At 41.5% G+C, this 21843-nt stretch overlaps 1 protein-coding gene across 3 annotated transcripts in view; it reads right to left on the reverse strand.

Annotated features, from left to right (window-relative positions):
- FAM168A (family with sequence similarity 168 member A) overlaps positions 1-21843 on the reverse strand; it is a 200123-nt gene that overhangs the window by 52581 nt on the left and 125699 nt on the right. For all 3 annotated transcript variants that reach the window (XM_055356768.2, XM_031015970.3, XM_031015968.3), the window contains exon 2: positions 15338-15425. In XM_055356768.2, coding sequence (XP_055212743.1) covers positions 15338-15407 — 70 coding nt within the window. In that variant the 5' untranslated portion in view covers positions 15408-15425. The remainder of the gene's footprint in view (positions 1-15337; positions 15426-21843) is intronic.

Raw genomic sequence — 21843 nt, forward strand, 5'->3', positions numbered from 1 at the left:
CAGCAACCATTACTGTTATTCATAGATACCTGTTATAATAAACCCATCCACTAGAGGAACAAAATGGGTGGGGAAAGGGGTCCTCTCTACCCAGATACCATTTTTTTCCCAAGCTCTGGACCTCTCTGGTTCCTGACCAGAATCTCTGTGATTCCATGGGAAGTAGAACTCTGGGAAGCTGGCCAATTCTGACCCTAAATGCCAAGGAGTTCTCTTCGAAAAAGAGATAAGCACTAGTAAAGTTACTAATCTCAACAGCCTCCTGGGGACCCAGCCCGCAAGCAGTTAACCCTCAAGATAAGAAAAGTCAGTACAATGATCAATGCAGCTCTACCCATGACTAGATCTGTCACATTTAAAAGGTTCTTCCAGATCAATTATGTCCTTAAAGTCTCACAAATAAGTGACAGATAGGGTAGATACTATTATTCCTACCTTTATAGGAGAGGAAACTGAGGCCGTTGGAAGTAAAGGAACTTATTAAAGTTTTTAGAGGCAGAGCCAGGAGTCAGACTCAGGTCTTCAGACTTCAAGAACAGGCTCTCCCCACTACATTAAGCAACAGAAACCATTCCAATGAGAATCTATGCAGCACAGCCAAAAGCTCTTCCAGTCCTGTGTCAACATCCCACTGATTTTCAGCTGTATTTGAGGCCACAAAAATTATATGACCATTGATTAAGGACCATACATAACTAATAGAAAGCTAAATTAAATTGCATGAGCTTAATTAGCAGGGAAAGGGAAGTCACTCACTGGTGGTAGCTATGGCTATACCTGACCTTTCATAGGATACTTATGGACAGGCTGGCTTTCACGGTCTATTGAGCTTGCCCAAGAATGTCAGAAGCTCCAGAGAAAGAAGCCCTGGACTGTCACTGTAGGAGAGGGCGCTGAGTAAAGGTACTGAGCTCACCTCATCTTAATCTGTTTCTGAACCCTTCATTAACACCAGGGATTCCAAGAAGGAACACAGAAAAATTGCATTTACAAGAAAATGCAAAAGAAACAGACTAAGGGAAGGAGTCAGCCAGCTGATTTATAATAAAAGAGATCTAACAAAAATTTAAAGATTAACACCCAGATTGTTAGAGCTAACAGGGAAACTACTAAACAACTCACATAAGCCCCTCATAGCCTAGATGGGAAAGTGAAGGCAAGGGAAATGGGTGGAACTTGTCAAGTGTCTCCTAGTTGTTAGTAGCAGAATCAGAATTACAACTTAGTAACTCCTCTCCTCTCATGCTTCAAGATTCACGCTTGCCTTCTCAGAAGGCTTTCCTGACACCAACTTCTTGATAGGGACAGGGGGCAGAGAAATTCTTGGCAGAAAAGAGCAGGCCCCTGGCAAAACCCCACCCTCAAGCCAAAAATCCTGAAACCGCGGCCCAAAGTGAGAACTTATATCTCTGTTTTCCTGCTCAAATGTTGCCTTTTCCTAAACCACCCATGGTCCCACCCCATCCTGTGCCTATAAAAACTCCAGATTTAGCTGGTAGACTGGACTATGGCTGGACATTGGAGAGAAGTGGCTTGACTTCAGAGGTACAGCTTGACAGCAAAACTTCGAAGAATCTGGCTGGAGACAGCTGGACTTCAGAGGAAGATTACCTACCCGACCCGTCCCCTTTTCAGCCCCTCTTCCCACAGAGAGCCACTTTCATTGGCAATAAAATCTCCTGCATTTACCACCCTTCAATTCGTTCAGGCGACCTCATTTTTCCTGGATGCCAGACAAGAGCTTGGGAGCCACGAGTGTGGATACAAAAAGGCTGGCACACTGGCCCTTTGCACTCGCTGGTGGAAGGCAGCCTCACACAAAAAGGCAAAGAGCCCACTGGGCTGTTAACACTTAAACTGTTCATGGACAGCAGAGCTAAAAGAGCACTGTAACACGCCCTCTGGGGCTTCAGTAGTCACAGGCACCCCCACCTGGACACTGCCTTGGGGCCCGCACAGAGTTCACTGATGCCAGAGCCCAAAAGTGGCCGGCTGGATCCTGCACTCACTTGCCTACTGCTCCCTTCCACAAAGGGTTGAGCATGGCGAGCTGAGTAAGCAGAGTTTGTTCCTGCCAGCGCCCAAAAGCACTTGCTCCAGTTCCTGCACTGGTTCGCTCACACGCTCTGTCCCACAAGGGGTAGACAAGGGTGGACTGAGTAAACGAGGCACCCCTGTCGCAAGTCCGGCAAAGGGGTCAAGAAAATATCCTGCTTCGCTCTGACAGTGTTGTGGCCCTCCTCTATATACACCATGCTTCCACAGCAATTTGTGCATTTATTTATTATGTTAGGCTTTTGGAATACAGTGGCACATCCCTCTGAGGTAGTATTTGTCTCAGTGTATTCTGTCTTCTTATACTTCTGTGTTTCCATTTCTTACAGATCTGTGCTGGTTAAGATGGAGAGTCTATGGAGGTACCATAAACACAAAGAACACACAATCACTGTGTGTATGAGTCTTTATAAAACTGGTAATCTTGCAATTTAAAGAACAGAGTATATAACAAAATTGGAAGGTCAGAATTCATCCAGTCCAGTCATTTAGGCCCCCTCCTATGGCAGTAGAATCCTTCTCACCTGGATGCCTCATCTATAAAATAGGCAGGAGCAGATCTCTACTGGAGGGGAAGAGAGCACCTATGTGGCTTACTGCTTTCTCTTTTAACAGCTCCTAGGCATCCTGAGGTGCAATCTCCTAATTTTCTGAATAAGGAAACAGCTAAAATAAAGGAACTTTTTACTTCTAGGCTCCCCCTTCATTCAGCATGAACAAAGAAAAAAGTAGGGCCTTTAGAGCCAGGCAAACTGTAAGGGAATCTTCTATGACCTTGGAAAAGTCATTTGACCTCTCTGCATCAGTTTTTTAACTGATCAATTTTTTAACATCTATCTTCTAGGGATGTCGTGAGGATTAAATGAAATAAAATATATAAAGCATCCAGCTTGTGCCTGGTACAAGCTCAATAAATAGCCACCATAGAATTACTCTTACTTGAATCAGGCTGGAACCTGGTATTCCCTAGAGCTCTGTTCAGCAAATCTGCCACCATCAAAGATTGGCTCACCATAGAAAAGATGTGATCACCAGCACCCCTGGAGGGTGGCAAGGCAGGTTTAAAATACCTTGATGCAAAACCTTAAATAAAATCTCTCCAGACATAAGCAGCCACCTAAATGTTAATTCAAAACACTCAGCATGGTAGTGAGTAAAGATTTTTCCCCCTACCAGGGCAGAAGACAGGTAAGAAAGTGAGCTATAGGACAATTTTCCATCATTTTATAGAAATTTACCAATGACTGAATATACTGCTATGTCTTGAGCTAATTGTGAGAATCCATCATTGTGAACAGATACATGGAAAGCATGTCTCTCACTGTCATGCAGGGTGATGACCATTCTTTATTTGCAAAGAATACTGTGATATAGCAAGACTTTAGCCAGAAAAAGAAAAAAAAAATCCTTACCCGATACTTTCTTTTATGCAATGGTAACAAACTACATGACACTGACAGCTTTTCATTGTTATTGTTTTAAGGATACCTACATTGGGAGCTCTTTTGCTATTCTGCTTTTGTCCATAGAAATCCTCCACCTAAACAACTACTGAGCCAGCAGAAACTATCTGAAGTAACTATTTCGGAATTCCAGAGTCTAATCAGAACACTTGCAGTATGCAGAGGGAGAGTTTAATGGAGAGGCTGGTAAAATTTTCAGAGAATTTCAGCCTTTTGCCCAGTGGCTACCATCCTCCAAGTCCCTGGTGCAGATTGCTGGAGCTAGATGGGCAGTAAGGACCTTGGCCTCCAAATATGGGAGTTATGTGTTCTGATTGTTAGTTTTGATCACTGAGAGGCCAGCACAGAGGCTGACAGCCATGGTTTCAACCTCTACTGGCCAAAGCAGATTCCAAGGCATTTACAAGAACAGATGAATGAATAAATAAATATTGTATGATTCTACTTATATGAAATATCTAGAATAGGCAAATTCATAGAAACAGAAAGAGCCAAGTACAATGGCTCATTCCTATAATCCTAGTGACTTGGGAGGCTGAGGTGAAATGATTGCCCAAAGCCAGAAGTTTGAGATCAGCCTAGGTAACAGAGAGAGATCCCTTCTTTAAATTTTTTTTTTTTTTAAATTAGCCAGGCACAGTGATGTACACCTGTAGTTCCAGTTACTTGGGAGGCTGAGACTGGAGGATCCCTTGAGCCAAGGGACTTCAAGGCTGTAGTGAGCTATGATCGCACCACCGCACTCCAACCTGTGGGACAGAGTGAAACTCCATCTCGTTTAAAAAAAAAAAAAAAAGAAACAGAAAGAAATTTAGGGGTTACCAGGGGCTAGAGGCAGGGCAAAAGATGAGTAAAAGAAGAGTTATTGTTTAATGGTTACAGAATTTCTGTTGATGAAAAAGTTCTGGAAATAGTGGGGATATTTAAACAACATTGTGAATGTACCTAATGCCACTCAATTATACACTTAAAAAAGGTTAAAATTGGCCAGGTGCAGTGGCTCATGCCTGTAATCTCAGCACTTTGGGAGGCTGAAGTAAGAGGATCAACTTGAGCCCAAGAGCTGGAGGCTGCAGTGAGCTATGATTGTGCTACTGTACTCCAGCCTGGGTGACAAAAAAAAAAAGAAAGAAAAGAAAAGAAAGAAAAGAAAAAAAAGGCTAAAATGGTAAATTTTGTATTACATATATTTTAGCATAATAAACTTTTCATAAGTACACCCATATTTCACATAAGCTGGCTTTTATAAGCTATATGACCTTGAGAAAGTTACTTAACTTAGCTGAACCTTATTCCCTCATATGTAAAATAATAATAGCTCTCCCTTGAAGGATTATCATAAAAATTGGAGACTACGTTTGTAAAGTGCCTGGCACCCCACTGACAGTAATTAATGGTAGTTATTACTATAATAACAGCAACAATAATATAATTTGTATAAACTAATAATAATTTAATTCAACATATATTTAATGAACTAACTGCCTACTCTGTTGTGGGCACAAGAAGTACATAATTTCTGCCCTCAAGGAGCTCACAGTCTAGAAAAACATACAAATAAACAACTTTTTGTAGAGAACAGGAAGCCAAGGAGAATTTAGGAGCAGAAAAATAATAACCCAACAACAGCAATAGTTCTTTGTTTGGGAGAAAGAGTTATTCTTCTTTACAGAGGTGGGAAATCATTTTGTAACCCAGGAAAGTAAATCAGTCACAAGCAAGGGGGTGTAGCTCAGTGGTAGAGTGGGTGCTTCACATGTAAATCAGTCACAAGCAAACACATAGTTTAATGTGCATGATTCTTGCCCTGACAAGGTTTAATCCATCTGCTTTTAGCATCACACACAGTATCTGAGACAGATACAAAATCACTGCTTATATGGACTATAAAACCCAGAGAGGACTTGCCTGACACTTCAGTGGAGTGGAAAAGGCTTGGATTTCTGAGTCTTTCCTCATCTGTAAAATAAGTGTTCTAACAGAAATTTCTTTCTTTCTTTCTTTCTTTTTTTTTTTTTGATATGGAGTCTCATTGCGCTGTTGCCCAGGCTGGAGTGCAATGGTGCGATCTCGGCTCACTGCAACCTCCGCCTCCCGGATTGAAGTGATTCTCCTGCCTCAGACTCCCGAGTAGCTGGGATTACAGGTGCCTGCTACCATGCCCGGCTAATTTTTTGTACTTTTAGTAGAGATGGGGTTTCACTATGTTGGCCAGGCTGGTCTCAAACTCCTGACCTCATGATCCGCCCGCCTTGGCCTCCCAAAGTGATGGGATTACAGGCGTGAGCCACTGCACCCAGCCTCTAATAGAAATTTCTACCTCACAGTGCTTGTTGTAAGGATTAAATGAGATCACAAATGGTAACTTTAAGTTGTAAAGTATTGTGCTTCTTATGTATTATTATATGCGGTTTTGTGAGCCTTTGTTCTCACATGCTTCAGAGAAAATTTGTCCTAGGAAAGTCAAACTTTGTTTTTGTTTTGTTTTGTTTTTATAGACGGGGTCTTGCTCTGTCACCCAGGCTGGAGTGCAGTGGCGTAATCATGGCTCACTGCAGCCTCAACCTCCTGGGCTCAAGCAACCCTCCCACCTCAGCCTCCTGAGTAGCTGGGACAACAGGCATGTGCCACCATGTCCAGTCAATTTTTAAATTTTTTTTTGTAGAAATGAGGTCTCACCCATCCTGGCTAACACAGTGAAACCCCATCTCTACTGAAAATACAAAAAAATTAGCCGGGCGTGGTGGCATGCGCCTGTAGTCTCAGCTACTCGGGAGGCTGAGGCAGGAGAATGGCGTGAACCTGGGAGGCGGAGCTTGCAGTGAGCCGAGATTGCACCACTGCACTCCAGCCTGGGCGACAGAGTGAGACTCTGAGTCAAAAAAAAAAAAAAAGGAAAAAGAAAAAAAAAAGAAATGAGGTCACACTATGTTGCACAGGCTGGTCACATTTTGTTTTTAAAAGTCAAATGTCCTGAGCAAAGCAGCTGCCACTCAAAATGAGCTAGCCTAAGGCTGACTACATAGGTAATATAAGAGGTTTGAAGACAACTCTTCGTTGCTAAATAGCTCAAAGGAATTGTCAAATTTCAACTATCATTGTTCTAAAAAAGAATAATTGCTGTAAACCAAGTAGGCAAGGAAAGAGGGTCTCTTGTTTTCTCTGAGGGTCTCTGCTCAGTCTCCATAAGACTCAAAAACAGAAAAGTCTCCCTGTTCCATCTGGTCCATCCAGAGGGGTTGACCAGTCACAACAGATAATCCAAATGAAATTTTTTTTATTTTTATTTTTTGAGACGGAGTCTCTGCTGCCCAGGCTGGAGTGCAGTGGCACAATCTCGACTCACTGCAAGCTCCGCCTCCCGGGTTCACACCATTCTCCTGCCTCACCCTCCTGAGTAACTGGGAGTACAGGCGCCCACCACCACGCCTGGCTAATTTTTTGTATTTTTAGTAGAGACGGGGTTTCACCGTGGTAACCAGGATGGTCTCGATCTCCCGACCTCGTGATCCGCCCACCTCGGCCTCCCAAAGTGCTGGGATTACAGGCGTGAGCCACCGCACCCGGCCTCCAAATGAAATTTTTATTCACCTACAAAGCAGAAAAAAATCTCTCCCGCACTGGCTACCTGTCCCAGACTCTCCTTGCCATATCAGAGGGCTACTCATAAGCAAGGATAGACAAATCACAGGAGTCTTTTCCTCAAACCCATCTCATACTTCTCTGCTGTAACCTCCTTCACTCATTAGAGTCTCATCTCCTTCCCTTTATTTCTTTCTTCTCCCCCCTTTCTTCCTTCAAAATTTACTGAGAGCCAACTCTGTACCAGTCCCTGTGCTAGGTACTGGGGATATAATGATGACGAATAATAAACAAAGGCTACTAATGCTTTTTTTTTTTTTTTTTTTTTGAGACATAGTCTCACTGTCGCCCAGGCTGGAGTATAGTGGCACAATCTCAGCTCACTGCAACCTCTGCTTCCTGAGTTCAAGCGATTCTCCTGCCTCAGCCTCCCCAGTAGCTAGGACTACAGGAATGTGCCACCATGCGTGGCTAATTTTTGTATTTTTAGTAGAGACGGGGTTTCACCATGTTGGCCAGGCTGTTCTCGAACTCCTGACTTCAGGTAATCCACCCACCTCGGCCTTCCAAAGTGCTGGGATTACAGGCGTGAGCCACTGTGCCCAGCCTCTCAAAGCACTTTTGAAGTAAGCAGACACTATTATCCCTACTTTATAGAAGAAACTCAGAGAGGTGGGAAATGACTGAAGATAAGAGAGTTACCTTGTTTAAAGAAATCTAACTAAGTGTCTTGGAAATTAAAAAGCAGCTATAAGGTGAGCAGAAAGAGAACTAGATTGGCTGCCAGAGGTCTGGGTTCTACTTCCAGGTTTGACATCTATCTGTCCATCCATTTGTTGAAAAACTAGTCAATATTCATGGCATGCAGGGGCCTAGCTGGGTATTAGAGATACAGGAGTAAATCAGATACTGAATTCATTATCAATCTTTTTTTTTTTTAAGACAAGGTCTCCACTCTTGTCACCCAGGCTGGGGTGCAATGGTACAAGCATGGCTCACTGCAGCCTTGACTTCCTGGGCTCAAGTGACCCTCCCAACTCAGCCTCCAGAGTAGCTGGAACTACAGGCAGGTGCCACCACACCCAGCTAATTTTTACATTTTTTTGTAGAGATGAGGTCTCGCCATGTTGCTCAGGCTGGTCTCAAACTCCTGGCCTCAAGAGATCCTCCCCCACCAGCCTCTTAAAGTGCTGGGATTACAGGTATGAGCAACGGCACATGGCCCACTGTGAATCTTAAGTGCTTTCCTTAGGCACTTATTAGACCTCAAGTTTCTCATCTAAGAACAGGGTTGGATTTGATGGTCTCTAATAATCTTACAATTCTAAATAAAAACATAATACCAGCCACCAGCTGGACTGAGAATATAGATAAATAGGATGAGCAGGAGATGGGCTGGAGATACCTGAATGGTAAGGTCATAAAAACTTTCTATTGCAAGCTAAGAAGTTTGGACTTTATCCAAAGGACAGTGAAGAGTCATTGAAGGGTTTTAAGCATTGCAGTGATGTCAAATTTTCAAGAGAGAAAAACGATTATGGCTATGTTATGTAAAGAACAGACTGGGGACAGGGGTATATGAAAGGAGTTAGAAAGTCCAGTTAAGAGGCAACTTAATCCCAGAAAGAGTAATAATGACCTGAATGATAACAGTGGAAAGATAGGGAAGAAAAGTCTAATCTAAGAAAGGCAAAGGAGGTTTTTTAAAAATAAAAAGAACATTTCATATCCATTACGATGGCTATTATTTAAAGAGAGAGAGAGAAAAAAAACAAACATTGGTGAAGCTGTGCAGAAACTGAAACTTTTATAAACCACAAGGGAGAATGTAAAATGCTGCAGCCACTAGGAAAACAGTATGGCAGTTCCTCAAAAAATTAAAAATAGAATTACTGTATGACCCAGCAATTCCACTTCTGGATATATACCCAAAAGAATTGAAAGCAAGGTCTTCAAGAGATATTTGTACATCCATGTTCATAGCAGCATTATTTACAATAGACCAAAAGCAGAAGCAACCCAAGTGTCCACATACCACTGCATGCGGCATATACATAAAACAGAATATTATTATTCAGCCTAAAAGGAAGGAAATCCTGACACACAGATGAAACCTGAGGTCATTAGGCTGAGTGAAATAAGCCAGTCACACAAGGACAAATACTGTATGATTTCATTTATATGAGCATCTAGACTAGTCAAATTCATAAAGATAATAAGTAGGTTGGTGATTGCCAGGAGCTGGGGGGGAGGGTGAAATGAAGAGTTATTGTTTAATGGATATCGAGTGTCAGTTTTGCAAGACGAAAGGAGTTCTGTGAATCAATAGTGACGACAGTTGCAAAACAAAATGAATGTACTTAATGCCACTAAATAGTACACATAAAAATGGTTAAGATGGCTGAGCGCGGTGGCTCATGCCTGTAGTCCCAGCACTTTGGGAGGCCGAGGCGAGTGGTTCACCTGAGGTCAGAAGCTCCAGACCAGCCTGGCCAACACAGTGAAATCCCGTCTCTACCAAAAATACAAAAAGTAGCCAGGCATAGTGGTATGTGCCAGCTAAGAAGGCTGAGGCAGGAGAATTGCTTGAACCTGGGAGGCGGAGGTTGCAGTGAGCCAAGATCGCACCACTGCAATCTCTGGGCTATAGAGAGAGACTCCATGTCAGAAAAAAAGAAAAGAGAAGAGAAGAGAGGAGAGGAGAAGAGAAGAGAAAAGAGAAGAGAAGAGGTTAAGATAGCAAATTTTAAAAAAATTATTTATTTATTTTTTGAGACACAGTCTCGCTCTGTTGCCCAGGCTGGAGTGCAGTGGCATGATCTTGGCTCACTGCAACCTCCACCTCCCAGGTTCCAGCGATTCTCATGCCTCAGCCTCCAGAGTAGCTGGGATTACAGGCGTGCGCCACCACATCTGGTTATTTTTTTGTATTTTTAGTAGAGACGGGGTTTCGCTTTGTTGGCCAGGCCGGTCTGGAACTCTTGGTCAAGTGATCCACCTGCATCAGTCCCCCAAAGTGCTGACATTATAGATGTGAGCCACCGCGCCCAGCCAAGATAGTACATGCGTTTTACTGCAATCTTTTTTAAAAAGGCAGGAGTTAATAACTGGCTTTAGAAGGCAAAAGAGGCAAGAGTATCAAGGATGATGTTTTCTGATTTTAGGAATAGGCAGATAGTGGTATTAATCACAAAATGATAAAAAATGGGTTACAGGGGAATGATAAGATAATGAGCTCAGTTTTAGACATAATAAGTCTGAGCAAAGCATGAGACATTCATGGAGGAGATGTTCAGGAGACAGCTGGATAAACTAGTCTGAAGCTCAGAAGAATGGTTTGCCACAGCCCTAGAGTTTATGAATCATCAGCCTATAGATAGCAGCTGAGGCTAAGGGAGAAACGGAGCCCTTGTGCAACATCAACTTTTAATGGATGAGCAGGGGAAGAAAATTCTGAAAGGAGACAAATTCAGGAACAGCTGGAGAAGAAGAAAGGGAAAACAAACAAAAATAAAGAAACAATTATGGTCAATGAAAATTATGGAGGCAATGAAAGCTTGCTTCAAGAAAGGGGTCAGGTGTCAAATGATATAGAAGAGTCAAATTAGGATAAAGGCTAAAAAGGGTCCACAAGGAGATTATATTCATGAGAACAGTTAATAAGAATTCTCTTTAGATGCTCTTCTTCAACCATAGGTGAAAAAGTAATTAAGTGACCTTGGAGTTCTCTCCCGAGGAGAGGAGATCAGTTTGAACATCAAAGGGGGAGTTGTGAGAGCAGTTTCAGAAATTAGAATCCATTTTCCAGGCTCATCTGAGATCCTAATCACTGTACTGTCCAAGACATAGCCATGTATGCTAGAGCCCTAAAAGCACCTACTTTGTAACTGGGGTTAGTTTGGCTTCTGCTATACAGTGTGACCTTAGAGAAGCTTAATTTCATCTGGAAAATAAAAACTATCTTCCAGAATTGTTATTAAAAAAAAACACACACACATATACGAAGGGAAAAATCCCACAAAAGTTATTTGCAAAGAATAAACAAAGTACAAATGTCAATTAATCAAAACCTCCAACAGGTGATCCTTACAAAGTTTTAAGCAAAAACAGCAATCTGGGGGGGAAAAAACCACCACTGGTTAAAAAAAAAAAAAAAAAGATGGTAGTCTTTGAACAGATTAATTTCCTAGCCTTCTAACCTTGAGAGTTGTATCTTTTGTTAGTGTATTTGTAGCATTTAGACCTATGTTTTCTACTGGCTGAAGCCAGGATATTCATTAAAGGTCAACACAGGAGGAGTCAGAAAGAGCTCTTGAACTGGAGTGGGCTAGCAGAGGAATGTGAAGTGGCCACAACGGAATGAAGAGAAGGGAGAACACTTGTTATTCTGTGGTAGAGAGACAATGAATACACAGACCCAGATGGGGAGACACGGGTTCCAGACTCAACCCCAACACTTTCTTCAAAACACTTCTTATACTCCATCTTTTCACCTATAAAATTATGGATTCATTTAAGGGCTTCATCTGTTCTCCCGTTTTAGAATTATTTTCTAATTGTGTTTTGGAAACTTCATCACAAGTCAGTGGCTAGCCCTGTTACATTTATTACTCTCAGCTGTCGTGTGAGGAAGACATTCCTAACCCCGTTTTATCTTTTTTTTTTTTTTTAAAGCAAATGATAGATTGAGGCCCAGAAAGCTTGATAACTTATCTGATGTCATATAGCTCTTAAGTGGCAGAATAGGGTCTGTAATCTAAGTCACTAACTCTATGTCCCATGCTCTTTTCCCTGTAGGTGTATACTCATTGCTATGCATTACAACAACCATTAATTGAGTGTCCACTATGAGCCAGGCACGACACGAGAAGCTTTATAAACATTTTCACCGACTGCAAACCAACCATCTGTATAGGTCATTATTCCATTTTACAGTCAAGGAAACTGAGATGCAGAAAGATTACTCAACCAAAGTTCCATAGCTAATTAGTGACAGAGACCAGATTTCAGCAGAGATCTGACACACTCCAGAACACATACTAGATAGACCCCTGGGTGATGCTTGGACACTGACACAATCAGAACATTTTAGAAAAGAAAAGATGAGAAGAATGTTGAGGTCTTGACTACACTCCAAAATTCTAACAGAAAAACCTTTACGAAGCTTTGGAAAAAGAAATGCCCTGGTCTATAAACAGCCCACTGTCATGGTGAATCTAGGTAAAGGGTATTCAAGTGTTCACTGCACTCATTATCTGTCCTAGTCAGCTTGAGCTGTCATAACAAAATACCAGACTGGGTGGCTTAAACAACAGACATTTATTTCTCATAGCTCTGGAGGGTAGAAGTCCAAGATTAGCGTGCCAGCATGGTCAGGTTCTAGTAATGACTCCCTTCCTGGCTTGCAGATGGTTACCTTCTTGCTGTGCTGTTACATAGCAGAAAGAGCTCTGGTGTCTCTTCTTCTAAGAGAACTAATTCCATCATGAAGATTCAACCCTCATGACCTCATCTAAACCTACAATGGTTCAATCTCCAATTACCATCCCATTGGGGATTAAGGGTTTCAACATACAGATTTTGGAGGGACACAAACATTCAGTTCATAGTATATAGTCTATGCTTAAACATTTGAAAGTATATGGCATATTACATTCTCTAAATTCACTCTGCCAAAATATATAAGGAACTAGTTATAACCACATTATAGATTGCTGCAAGTGTAAAAATAGGTGTTTTCTGTAAAATACTGAGCTCAGGTTTTGTCACACAGTAAGTACTCGGTAAAGGGGCTTTAAAAGGAAGAGAGAGAGAGAGAGAGAACACTATCAATTGGCTAGAAGACAGCTGCTTACTGGAATACATTGCACCACAAAACTATATTTTATTTCCCATCTTCAGACTTCAAGAGAATTTCAAACCAGGAGTGTTTCCGACTCCTCTGTTCCCTGCAGCCACCATCCCATTTCCTCTGAAGCAGATGACAGTACAATGGACTTGACCCCCTGTACTTTTGCCCTCCTGAGGCTACCCCAAAATGCTGGCCAGGAACAGGCTTCTAGCTCCTCAAAGGGAAGCTTTCCTAGCCCTAGAAATGGAAAAGACAATCCTCGTCTTTAGTTTATCATGGGGAAGAGAGAAAGCAGCACATATTTTAAGACAGATTAGCTTACTGTAACAGAAAGCACATATACTTTGAAACCACAAAGAACTGAGTTCAAATATTTTCTCATCCCTTAGAAGCTATATACATTAGTCAAGTCACATGACCTGAATTAAACTACCATAGTTGTTTATCTATAAAAACTACAGCATTTATGATTAATGAAATTATAATTAATATATAGTACCTAGTATGTTCTTACCAAATGATAATACTTTTAACATAACCATATAAATGCTTACTGTAATGCAATATATTTGGCATTTGTTTATAAATTATCTTCACTTAGATCTTCCATTTCCAGTAATACAGAAGAAAAATAACCTGAAAATCTGCCTACTGCATAATACCTAGAAAAGCTGGTTATGAAGTATAACAAACATCGTATTACGTAGAGTTGAGATTTTAAGAAAGAAAAAGAAATCCCTATTACTCAAAAAATGAAGAGGAAACAAAAAATCAGGAAGTCTATGTAGTGAGCTGATATTGGGATGCTTTGGGGAGATTTTTTAGTCTAGGCACTCAAAGGGCTTGCTTTTTACAGCCACCAGGGGTAGGAGATAGGCTGTGGGCCCTGGAGCAGCCAAGAGCTGCAACTCAAATTCCCCTGCATAAAGTTGGGACCTTGGAGGAGTCATAGTGTCAGTTAAAAAAAGAAAAAAAAAATCCAAAAGTACAGAGATTCAACAGCCAAGGTTGGGTTAAAAAATAAAAGTCTCCCTACAAATTTGAAACTTTGGCCTCTATAAAGTCTGAATTTATACTACTTATGTGGAGTTTATACTATCTGTGTGGTCCTAGAATCTACAGCAGGGAATTAACTTAAAACAGTTCCAGGCTCATAATATTCCTTGGTGATTAATAGAGACAAAAAAAGATCCTCCTTTCCTCTAGAGGAGTACAAATTATCTTGTTTGATTCTCACAACTGTCCTATGAAATGGATAATATTTTGTCCCATTCCCAGAATTATCTAGTATGAAATAGATAATATTATCCCAGTTCATCAAAGAAATTAAGTCTGGGGAGGTTAGGGCAAGTTGTCCAAAGTCACCCAGCTATTCTCTGACAGAGCTGGGATTTGAACCTGGTTGTTGTCCAGTCAGTCAAAACACATTACCGAGTCCTACTATGTGCCAAGCAGAGATAAAGTCTGTTCCCTTTCCAATTTTGGAAATTTGGAAAATTTGACAAAGTCAATTCCCCTTCCAGATTTACAATGTTTAAATCTTGATGCAAATCAATAGATAAATGCAACTGTTCTCTTCCTTCTCTAGTTTAGTAACTTAGTAAGAACGAAGGCAGCCAGGATCAAAGCAAATAGGAAACCAAAGCCCCACAGGGTTCCCCTGGGCTCCGTCTGCCAAAGCAGTTCAGTTCCCTCTGGCAAAGGAACTTAAGTTGCTGGAACACTCTGAACTGGAAAGGGGAAAAGCAACAAGCTCCATGAGCTAGTAGGGTATCGGGTACTGCCCCATGAGTCCTGGTTACTGAAAATTAATTTTGTTAGAATAAATATACAAATACAAATTCAAACAGAAAATATTTACTGTTAATTTAAGTAATAAGGACAATGAAACTGTTGTGATAAACACAAACATGGGAAATAGAAAGTTAGTGATAACAGTTACAGTTATATCAGGCTGAAACTCCAATATATTTCTGAATGTTAATTTGGTTGCATAGCATTGAGAAAATCCTGATTTAAAAACATAAGCAGATATAAATGGTAGCATTTTTTTAAAAAATTAACAGGCATTCTTAGAAGCTTAACACACTGATCATCTAACACGTATTCATGTTTTATAAAAATAGTTCTCAATATTTTAAAATAATCAAATCGAATGTTTGCAGACTCTCTAAAACACTCTCCTGGTATTATTGTAGAACAAAGTTGGGAAACAACCACACAACAGGTTCTCTGAGATCTTTCCGCTGGACCTCAGACATATCTTCTGCATGTTCCCAAACTTTCCCAAGACTTTTGGAGGTATATGTTAGGAGGAGGAGCAAGTTATTTGGTAATATCCTTAACCACCATTTCTCAAAATGAGGGCCATTCTCACACTACTCACCCGTGTAGGCCATGTTCTTAGGGTTGCCATAAGGAGCCCCAGGCTGCACGGGGCTGTAAACAGGGTTCATTGTGGAAGACTGAGGATCCTACAGAGAAAACAAAGAAAACAGCACTGATTATTTATTGTTCATTCTTCCTGACATCAGCTTCTCCTCCATAATCTTCAGTTTTCCCTGAAAGGAAAGCATCAGGGTGTAGTGGAAAGAAGACTAAACAAAAAAGCCAGTTTGCTTGTACTTGGCCCTATGTTAAATACTTTCCCCATTTTACAGATGAAGATAGTAAGGAGCAAGGAAGTAATATAACTTGCCTAATGTCAACCTAGGCATTTTGGCTCTCAGCTCAGTGTTAGTCCCACTATCCCACAGACAGCTCTGGCACTAGAGTACTATGTGGCACTGGCCATGTCACTTCCCCTGTCTGGACTTCAATGTCCTGATATAAAATGAATTAGTTTAAGATCTCTGAGGTCCTTTCTAATTCCAATGCTGCTAGTCTAAGAGTTGGAAAAGGATAAGCTTTCTATGGTTCACTAGAGGAGCTTGGTGTCTGGTGATGAGCAAACAGACTGCTGGAAGGAAAAGCAGTGTCTCATCCGCCCCTTACACCTGCAGAGGACAAGATACCAGTTACCAGCAGCTTTAAAAACAGAAAAGGGAATTTGTTGCCACTGATAATTTTAATGCAAACAAGGAAATATGGCTAGGATTTCTCTCCAAATTTATTCAAGGGAAAGAAATAAACTTGGAAATTTGTGTGCAATAAGTATCACCTGCACAAGTGCTCTGTTAATTATCTTAATGAAGCACATTCTCCATTCTGATTAATGCAAAATCTGTCATTAAGCTCTATTAGCCAGCCAATTTGTCCCACCTTGTTTAGGGAGCCTTTCCTTACTATATAGCCTGACACATTTGAAAATGTGTCTCCAAATATATTATTTACACATCATAAAAATCAAACAATTCCTTCCTAACTAGGTTCACAAGATAGATGGGCAATTTTTTAGGTCATTAACTTCTCTTGTATCACTTCAAAATAGGAAACAAGTCAAATGTTGAAGGCAGGCAGTGAACAGCTGGCATGATGACAACTGCTCTGTGATTAGTCTGCCTAGGGTTCAAAAATGAGATGTGGAGAAAAGGTGGGCTAACAAGGAGAGGAAGCTGGGACCATCAGATAAGCAAAACGGAAAATGCCACTGGCCAATTTCAGAGGACAGAATGTCCTAAAACATACGTAATGTGTAGCCCTGGCAAACTACCCCAGGGCAACGAGCTAGATAAAATTACCATCAGCCAACAAACTGAAACTAGAACAACTTGAAGATGAAAGTTAAAGGAGTTATATATATATTTCAGTTAAACTTAAGGGAAAAAAATATTCTCACAGCCAGAGTTATCTAAAAATATACCCAAGTAACATACACTCTCTCTCTAAATAAAAGCACTCTCCTCACAGAGTATTGAGACATTAATGATGAAAAGAGATCATAGATTTTTTTTTGGTTTTTTTTTTTTTTTTGAGACGGAATCTCACTCTGTTGCCTAGGCTGGAGTGCAGTGGGGTGATCTTGGCTCGCTGCAACCTCTGCCTCCCAGGTTCAAGCGATTCTCCAGCCTCAGCCTCCCGAGTAGCTGGGACTACAGGCACGTGCCACCATGCCTGGCTAATTTTTTGTATTTTTAGTAGACAGGGGTTTCACCGTGTTAGCCAGGATGGTCTCGAACTCCGACCTCGTGATCCACCCACCTCAGCCTCCCAAAGTGCTGGGATTACAGTCGTGAGCCACCGTGCCTGGCCGATCATAGATGTTAAAATAAGTTGCAAACTGTCAAGTGACATGCAAATGTAAACAATGATGATGTGGCAATGTTGCTCATGTGACAACAACAACACAGAGACTACTTGTACTCCTTCCAGCTTTGGGTCTCTCTTCTACCCAACCAGTTCTCTGCGTGGTACATCAGGATGAGGAAGACTGATAAAGTGCTGCAGTGGTTTGAATGTTTCCCCCCAGAAAGCACGCGCTGGAAGCTTAATAACCATTTTAACAGTAATTAAGATGTGGGACTGTTAAAAGGTGATTAGGCCATGAGGGATCTGCCCTGATGAATGAGTTAATGCCATTATTACAGGAGTGGATTTTATCACGGTGGGCGTGGGTTCCTTACAAAAGGATGCGTTTGGCCTCCTCTTGCTCTCTGTCACCCTCTTTTCGCCCCTCTCTCTTCCACCATGGGATGACAAAGCAAGAAGGCCCTTGACAGATGCTTGTACTCTGATATTGGACTTCCCAGCTCCAAAACTATAAGCCAATACATTTCCATTCGTTATAAATTACCCAGTCTGTGGTATTCTGCTATAGCAGCACAAAAAGGACTAAGACAAGTGCTAAGCAGTACAACTTACCTGGAAACATCTGAGCACTCTCCTACTGAGAAGACACTCTGTGTTGCTGATTGGACAAAGTACAAAATTGCTTTTTATAATCAAAGAAACTCATCAGCTTTGAAACTGGTCTCCTGCTGCTCCAAAATGAGGGCCACTGCCACAGGAGGAGATCATGCCTGGGGTAGATCATGCCTGGGGTAGCACTCCATAATAGCACTCCATCAATTCCAATCTCAATTAATGACTGACAGAAATGAGATCTGCCAGGGTTTCAAACTTTAGAATATGACAGCCACTTCTAGGGAGCTGCTCAAGGGTAGATGGGATTCCCAACTTCTAAAGGAAGGTTGGCCTTTTATAACAAAATCTATACTGTAAATAGTTTCAGGGACAGGCTAAAAATGAGTAGGAAGATCATAAACTCTACAATCAGGCAGATTTAGGTTCAAATCCTGGATCTGCCACATACCATGATGGGATCACAAGGTAGTCCTTTAACTTCTGAGTCTCTGTTTCCTCTAACCTCAAAATGGGAAAAAAACAAAAAACATACTTTTTAAAAAAAATTTTTTAATGACAGGTTCATTAAAGTATAATTTACATATAGTAAAATTTTACCTCTTTTAGGTATATAGTTCTATGAGCCCCTGAAAAATGTATTCAGTTGTACAAACATCACCACAATCAAGATATAAAATATTTTCATTACCCCAAAAAGTTGTCATATATCTGTAGTTAATACCACCCGCCTTCTTCAAAAGCCTTACGAATAAAATCCAAACTCTTTCACAGAGTATACAAGATCCTTGATGCTCTATCTGGGATGGGGCTCGGAAATCTGTGTATTTATGTTCCTAAGGAGATTTTGTTGCCCAGTTTGAGGACCATGCCTTAGCCTTTCTTTCCCAAATGCCATTTCTCTCACATAGGCTGTCTAGAGGAATTGAGATACAGCAGAGAACAAGAACAAAAATTTCTGCTTACATGCTAGTTGGGAGGGGGAAGAAAGAGATTTTTTTTCAAGTGAAAGATATATCAGATGGCAATAAAAACTGTAAAGCAGGGGTTCCCAACCCTGGGCCATGGACCAGCACCAGTCCATTCCATGGCCTGCTAGGAACCAGGCAGCATAGCAGGAGGTGAGCGGCAGGCAAGCAAGCATTACCACCTGAGCTCACCTCCTGTCAGATCCGAGGAGGCATTAAATTTTCACAGGAGCGTGAACCCTATTGTGAACTGCACATACGAAGGAATCTAGGTTGTGTGCTCCTTGTGAAAATCTAATGCCCCCCCTCCCCGCCCCATCCCCACACATACCCCTGGTCCCTGGAGCCAAAAAGGTTGGGGACCGCTCCTGTAAAGAAATCCACTCAGGCTGCTTAGGGAGTGCTAAGGGCAGGTTGTTGCAATTTTAAATAAGATGATGCGAAAAAGTGTCATTGAGTGACATCTGAGCAAACACCTGAATAAGTTGAAGGAGCAAGCCATGGAGATCTCTGAGAAGAAACTGTCCAAGTAGAGGAAACAGCAAATACAAATGCCCCCAAAGTAGAAGCATTTTTGAGAAAGAGCTTAGAGGCCAGTTTAGCTGAAGTGGAGTAAATGAAGGGGAAGAATAGCAAGTAAGATCAGACAGGTAATGAAGGCCAAATCATGCAGGGCCTTGTAGGCCACTATACAAACTTTGTTTTTATTCTAACTAAGATGGGAAGCCACTGGACTGTTTTACAAAGAAGAGTGAAATTATTTGTCTTCATTTTAAGAAGAGGTAGATTGTTGTGCTGAGATCAGACAGCAGGAAAGCAAGAAGACAAGTAGGGCATTCGGGAGGTTTTAGAAACAGTTCAGATGAAAGATGATGGTGGTAGTAGCAGTGATGGTGGTGGTGGAAACTAGTCATGATTTTTATATATTTTGAAGATCAAGCTGATAGGAATTGCTAATGGATTTAATATAAGGTATGAGAGGAAGAAAGACATCAAGAATGATGCCAAGGCTTGAGAAACTGGAATAATAAAAATGCCATTTACTGGTGAGAACTATGAGAGGAGTAGGTTTTGGGTGAAGAACAGAAATCTGGATTTGGACTTAGATTGGAGATGCCTAAGAATTTTGCTCAGAACAATGTTTGATATACAATCAACACCCTATAGAAGGTTAGCCATTAGGACTACCACAAACATTACCTCTTTGGTGGTTCTGCGGAGGTTAAAAAAAAAGGAAAAAAATAAATAAATACTACCCCTACTACCAGCAGCTACCATTTACTGAACACCTACCATGTGACAGGTACTGTGCTAAGGACTTATTAAGTCCCTGTCAGTCTTATAATACTTGCAAACTAAGTATATTTTTATTATATTACAGATAAGTAAACTTAAGTCCAAAAAAATGAAGTGACTAGCCCAAGATCTCATAACTAAGAAGTGAGGAAAAGCCAATTTCAAAGCCAGGTCTGTTTGATTTCAATGTCCAAGTTACTTTCACTGTACTAGATGAGGCTTCCAGGCTCTCTAGTCACCTACCCCAGTACTAGGTTCGCCTCTGGAACAGTAGGCCTCAAACCCTTGTTAAACTCAAGAGCCTAAGTGCTCTGCTTGGACCCTAACAGATCACAACATGGAGGCAGTTCATATCTACCACAGTACCTGGCACCTGCTGGGTCACTGCTGGGCACCATGGGCAGTTATAACTATATGATATGGCCTGATGTGCCTACCTCTCTGGTTGCAACTTCTACCACTATCTTTTTGTTTTCTTCACTTCAATCACAATGACTTCCTTGTTGTTCCCTGAAGACACCATGCATGCTTGTGCCTCTGGGTCTTCGCACTTGCTTTTTCCCCACACCTAGAATGCCCTTTTCCCCAGATATCCAAATGGCACAGCTCCTCACTTAATTCAGGTCTCTGCTCAAATGTCACCTTATCAGAAATGCCTTCCTTAACCAACTTATCTAAAATAGGTCCTCCACATGCTGTTATTCTCTGTTCTCTCATCCTTTCTTACTTTTTTTTTTTTGAGACGGAGTCTCGCTCTGTTGCCCAGGCTGGAGTGCAGTGGTGCAATCTCGGCTCACTGCCACCTCTGCCTCCCAGGTTCAAGCAATCTGCCTCAGCCTCCCAAGTAGCTGGGATTACTGGCACCCACCACCACACCCAACTAATTTTTGTATTTTTAGTAGAGATGGGGTTTCACCATGTTGGCCAGGCTGGTCTCAAACTCCTGACCTCAAGTGATCCACCCACCTCAGCCTCCCAAAGTGCTGAGATTACAGACATGGACCACTGTGCCCGGCTTACTCTTCTTATTGATATCTATTTTAGTCTGTTTTGTGATTCTATAACAGAATAGCTGAGACTAGGTAATTAATAATGAACAGAAATTTATTTCTCACAGTTCTGGAGCATGGGAAGTCCAAGATCAAGGGGACGGCATCTGGCAAGGGCCTTCTTGCTACATCATCCCATGGAAGGGCAAGAGAGAGAATCTATTCCTGAAAGCCTTTTAAAAAAATGATTTTTTTTTTAAAGAGATGGGGTCTTACTATGTTGTTCAGGCTGGACTGCAATGTCTATTCACAGGCACAGTTACGGCACACTACAGCTTCAAACTGCTGGGCTCAAGTGATCCTCCTGCCCTAGTCTCCCAAGTAGCTCCCTGAAAGCTGGCTCCTCAAAAGCCTGTTAAACAGACATTAAGCCCACCCCTGAGGACAGGGCCCCCAGAACCTAATTACCTCTTAAAGGTCCCACCTCCCAATACTATTACATGGGCAATTAATTTTCAACGTAAGTTTCATAGAAGACAAACATCCAAACCACTGTAACACCTATTACTGTCTGACATATTTTCTTGTTTATTCTTTCCCCCATTAGAGTAAGGTCCATGAGAATGAGATTCTGTTTATCTTGTATCCCCAGTGCACAGAATATTACCTGGCACAAAACAGGCACCAAATACATATTAGTTGAACAAACAATGAGCCATCTTTCATGCTTCTCCAAAATAAAACTGTGAAAAAAGCTTCAAGATGTTTGGCTTTCTTGGCATATCCCAGTCAACTTCTTGGCTCCCTATCTCTCCAGCAGCTACTTCCAATGCCCAGAG

This window comes from Gorilla gorilla, chromosome 9, assembly GCF_029281585.2.
Source record: "Gorilla gorilla gorilla isolate KB3781 chromosome 9, NHGRI_mGorGor1-v2.1_pri, whole genome shotgun sequence".
NCBI classification, from domain to species: Eukaryota; Metazoa; Chordata; class Mammalia; order Primates; family Hominidae; genus Gorilla; species Gorilla gorilla.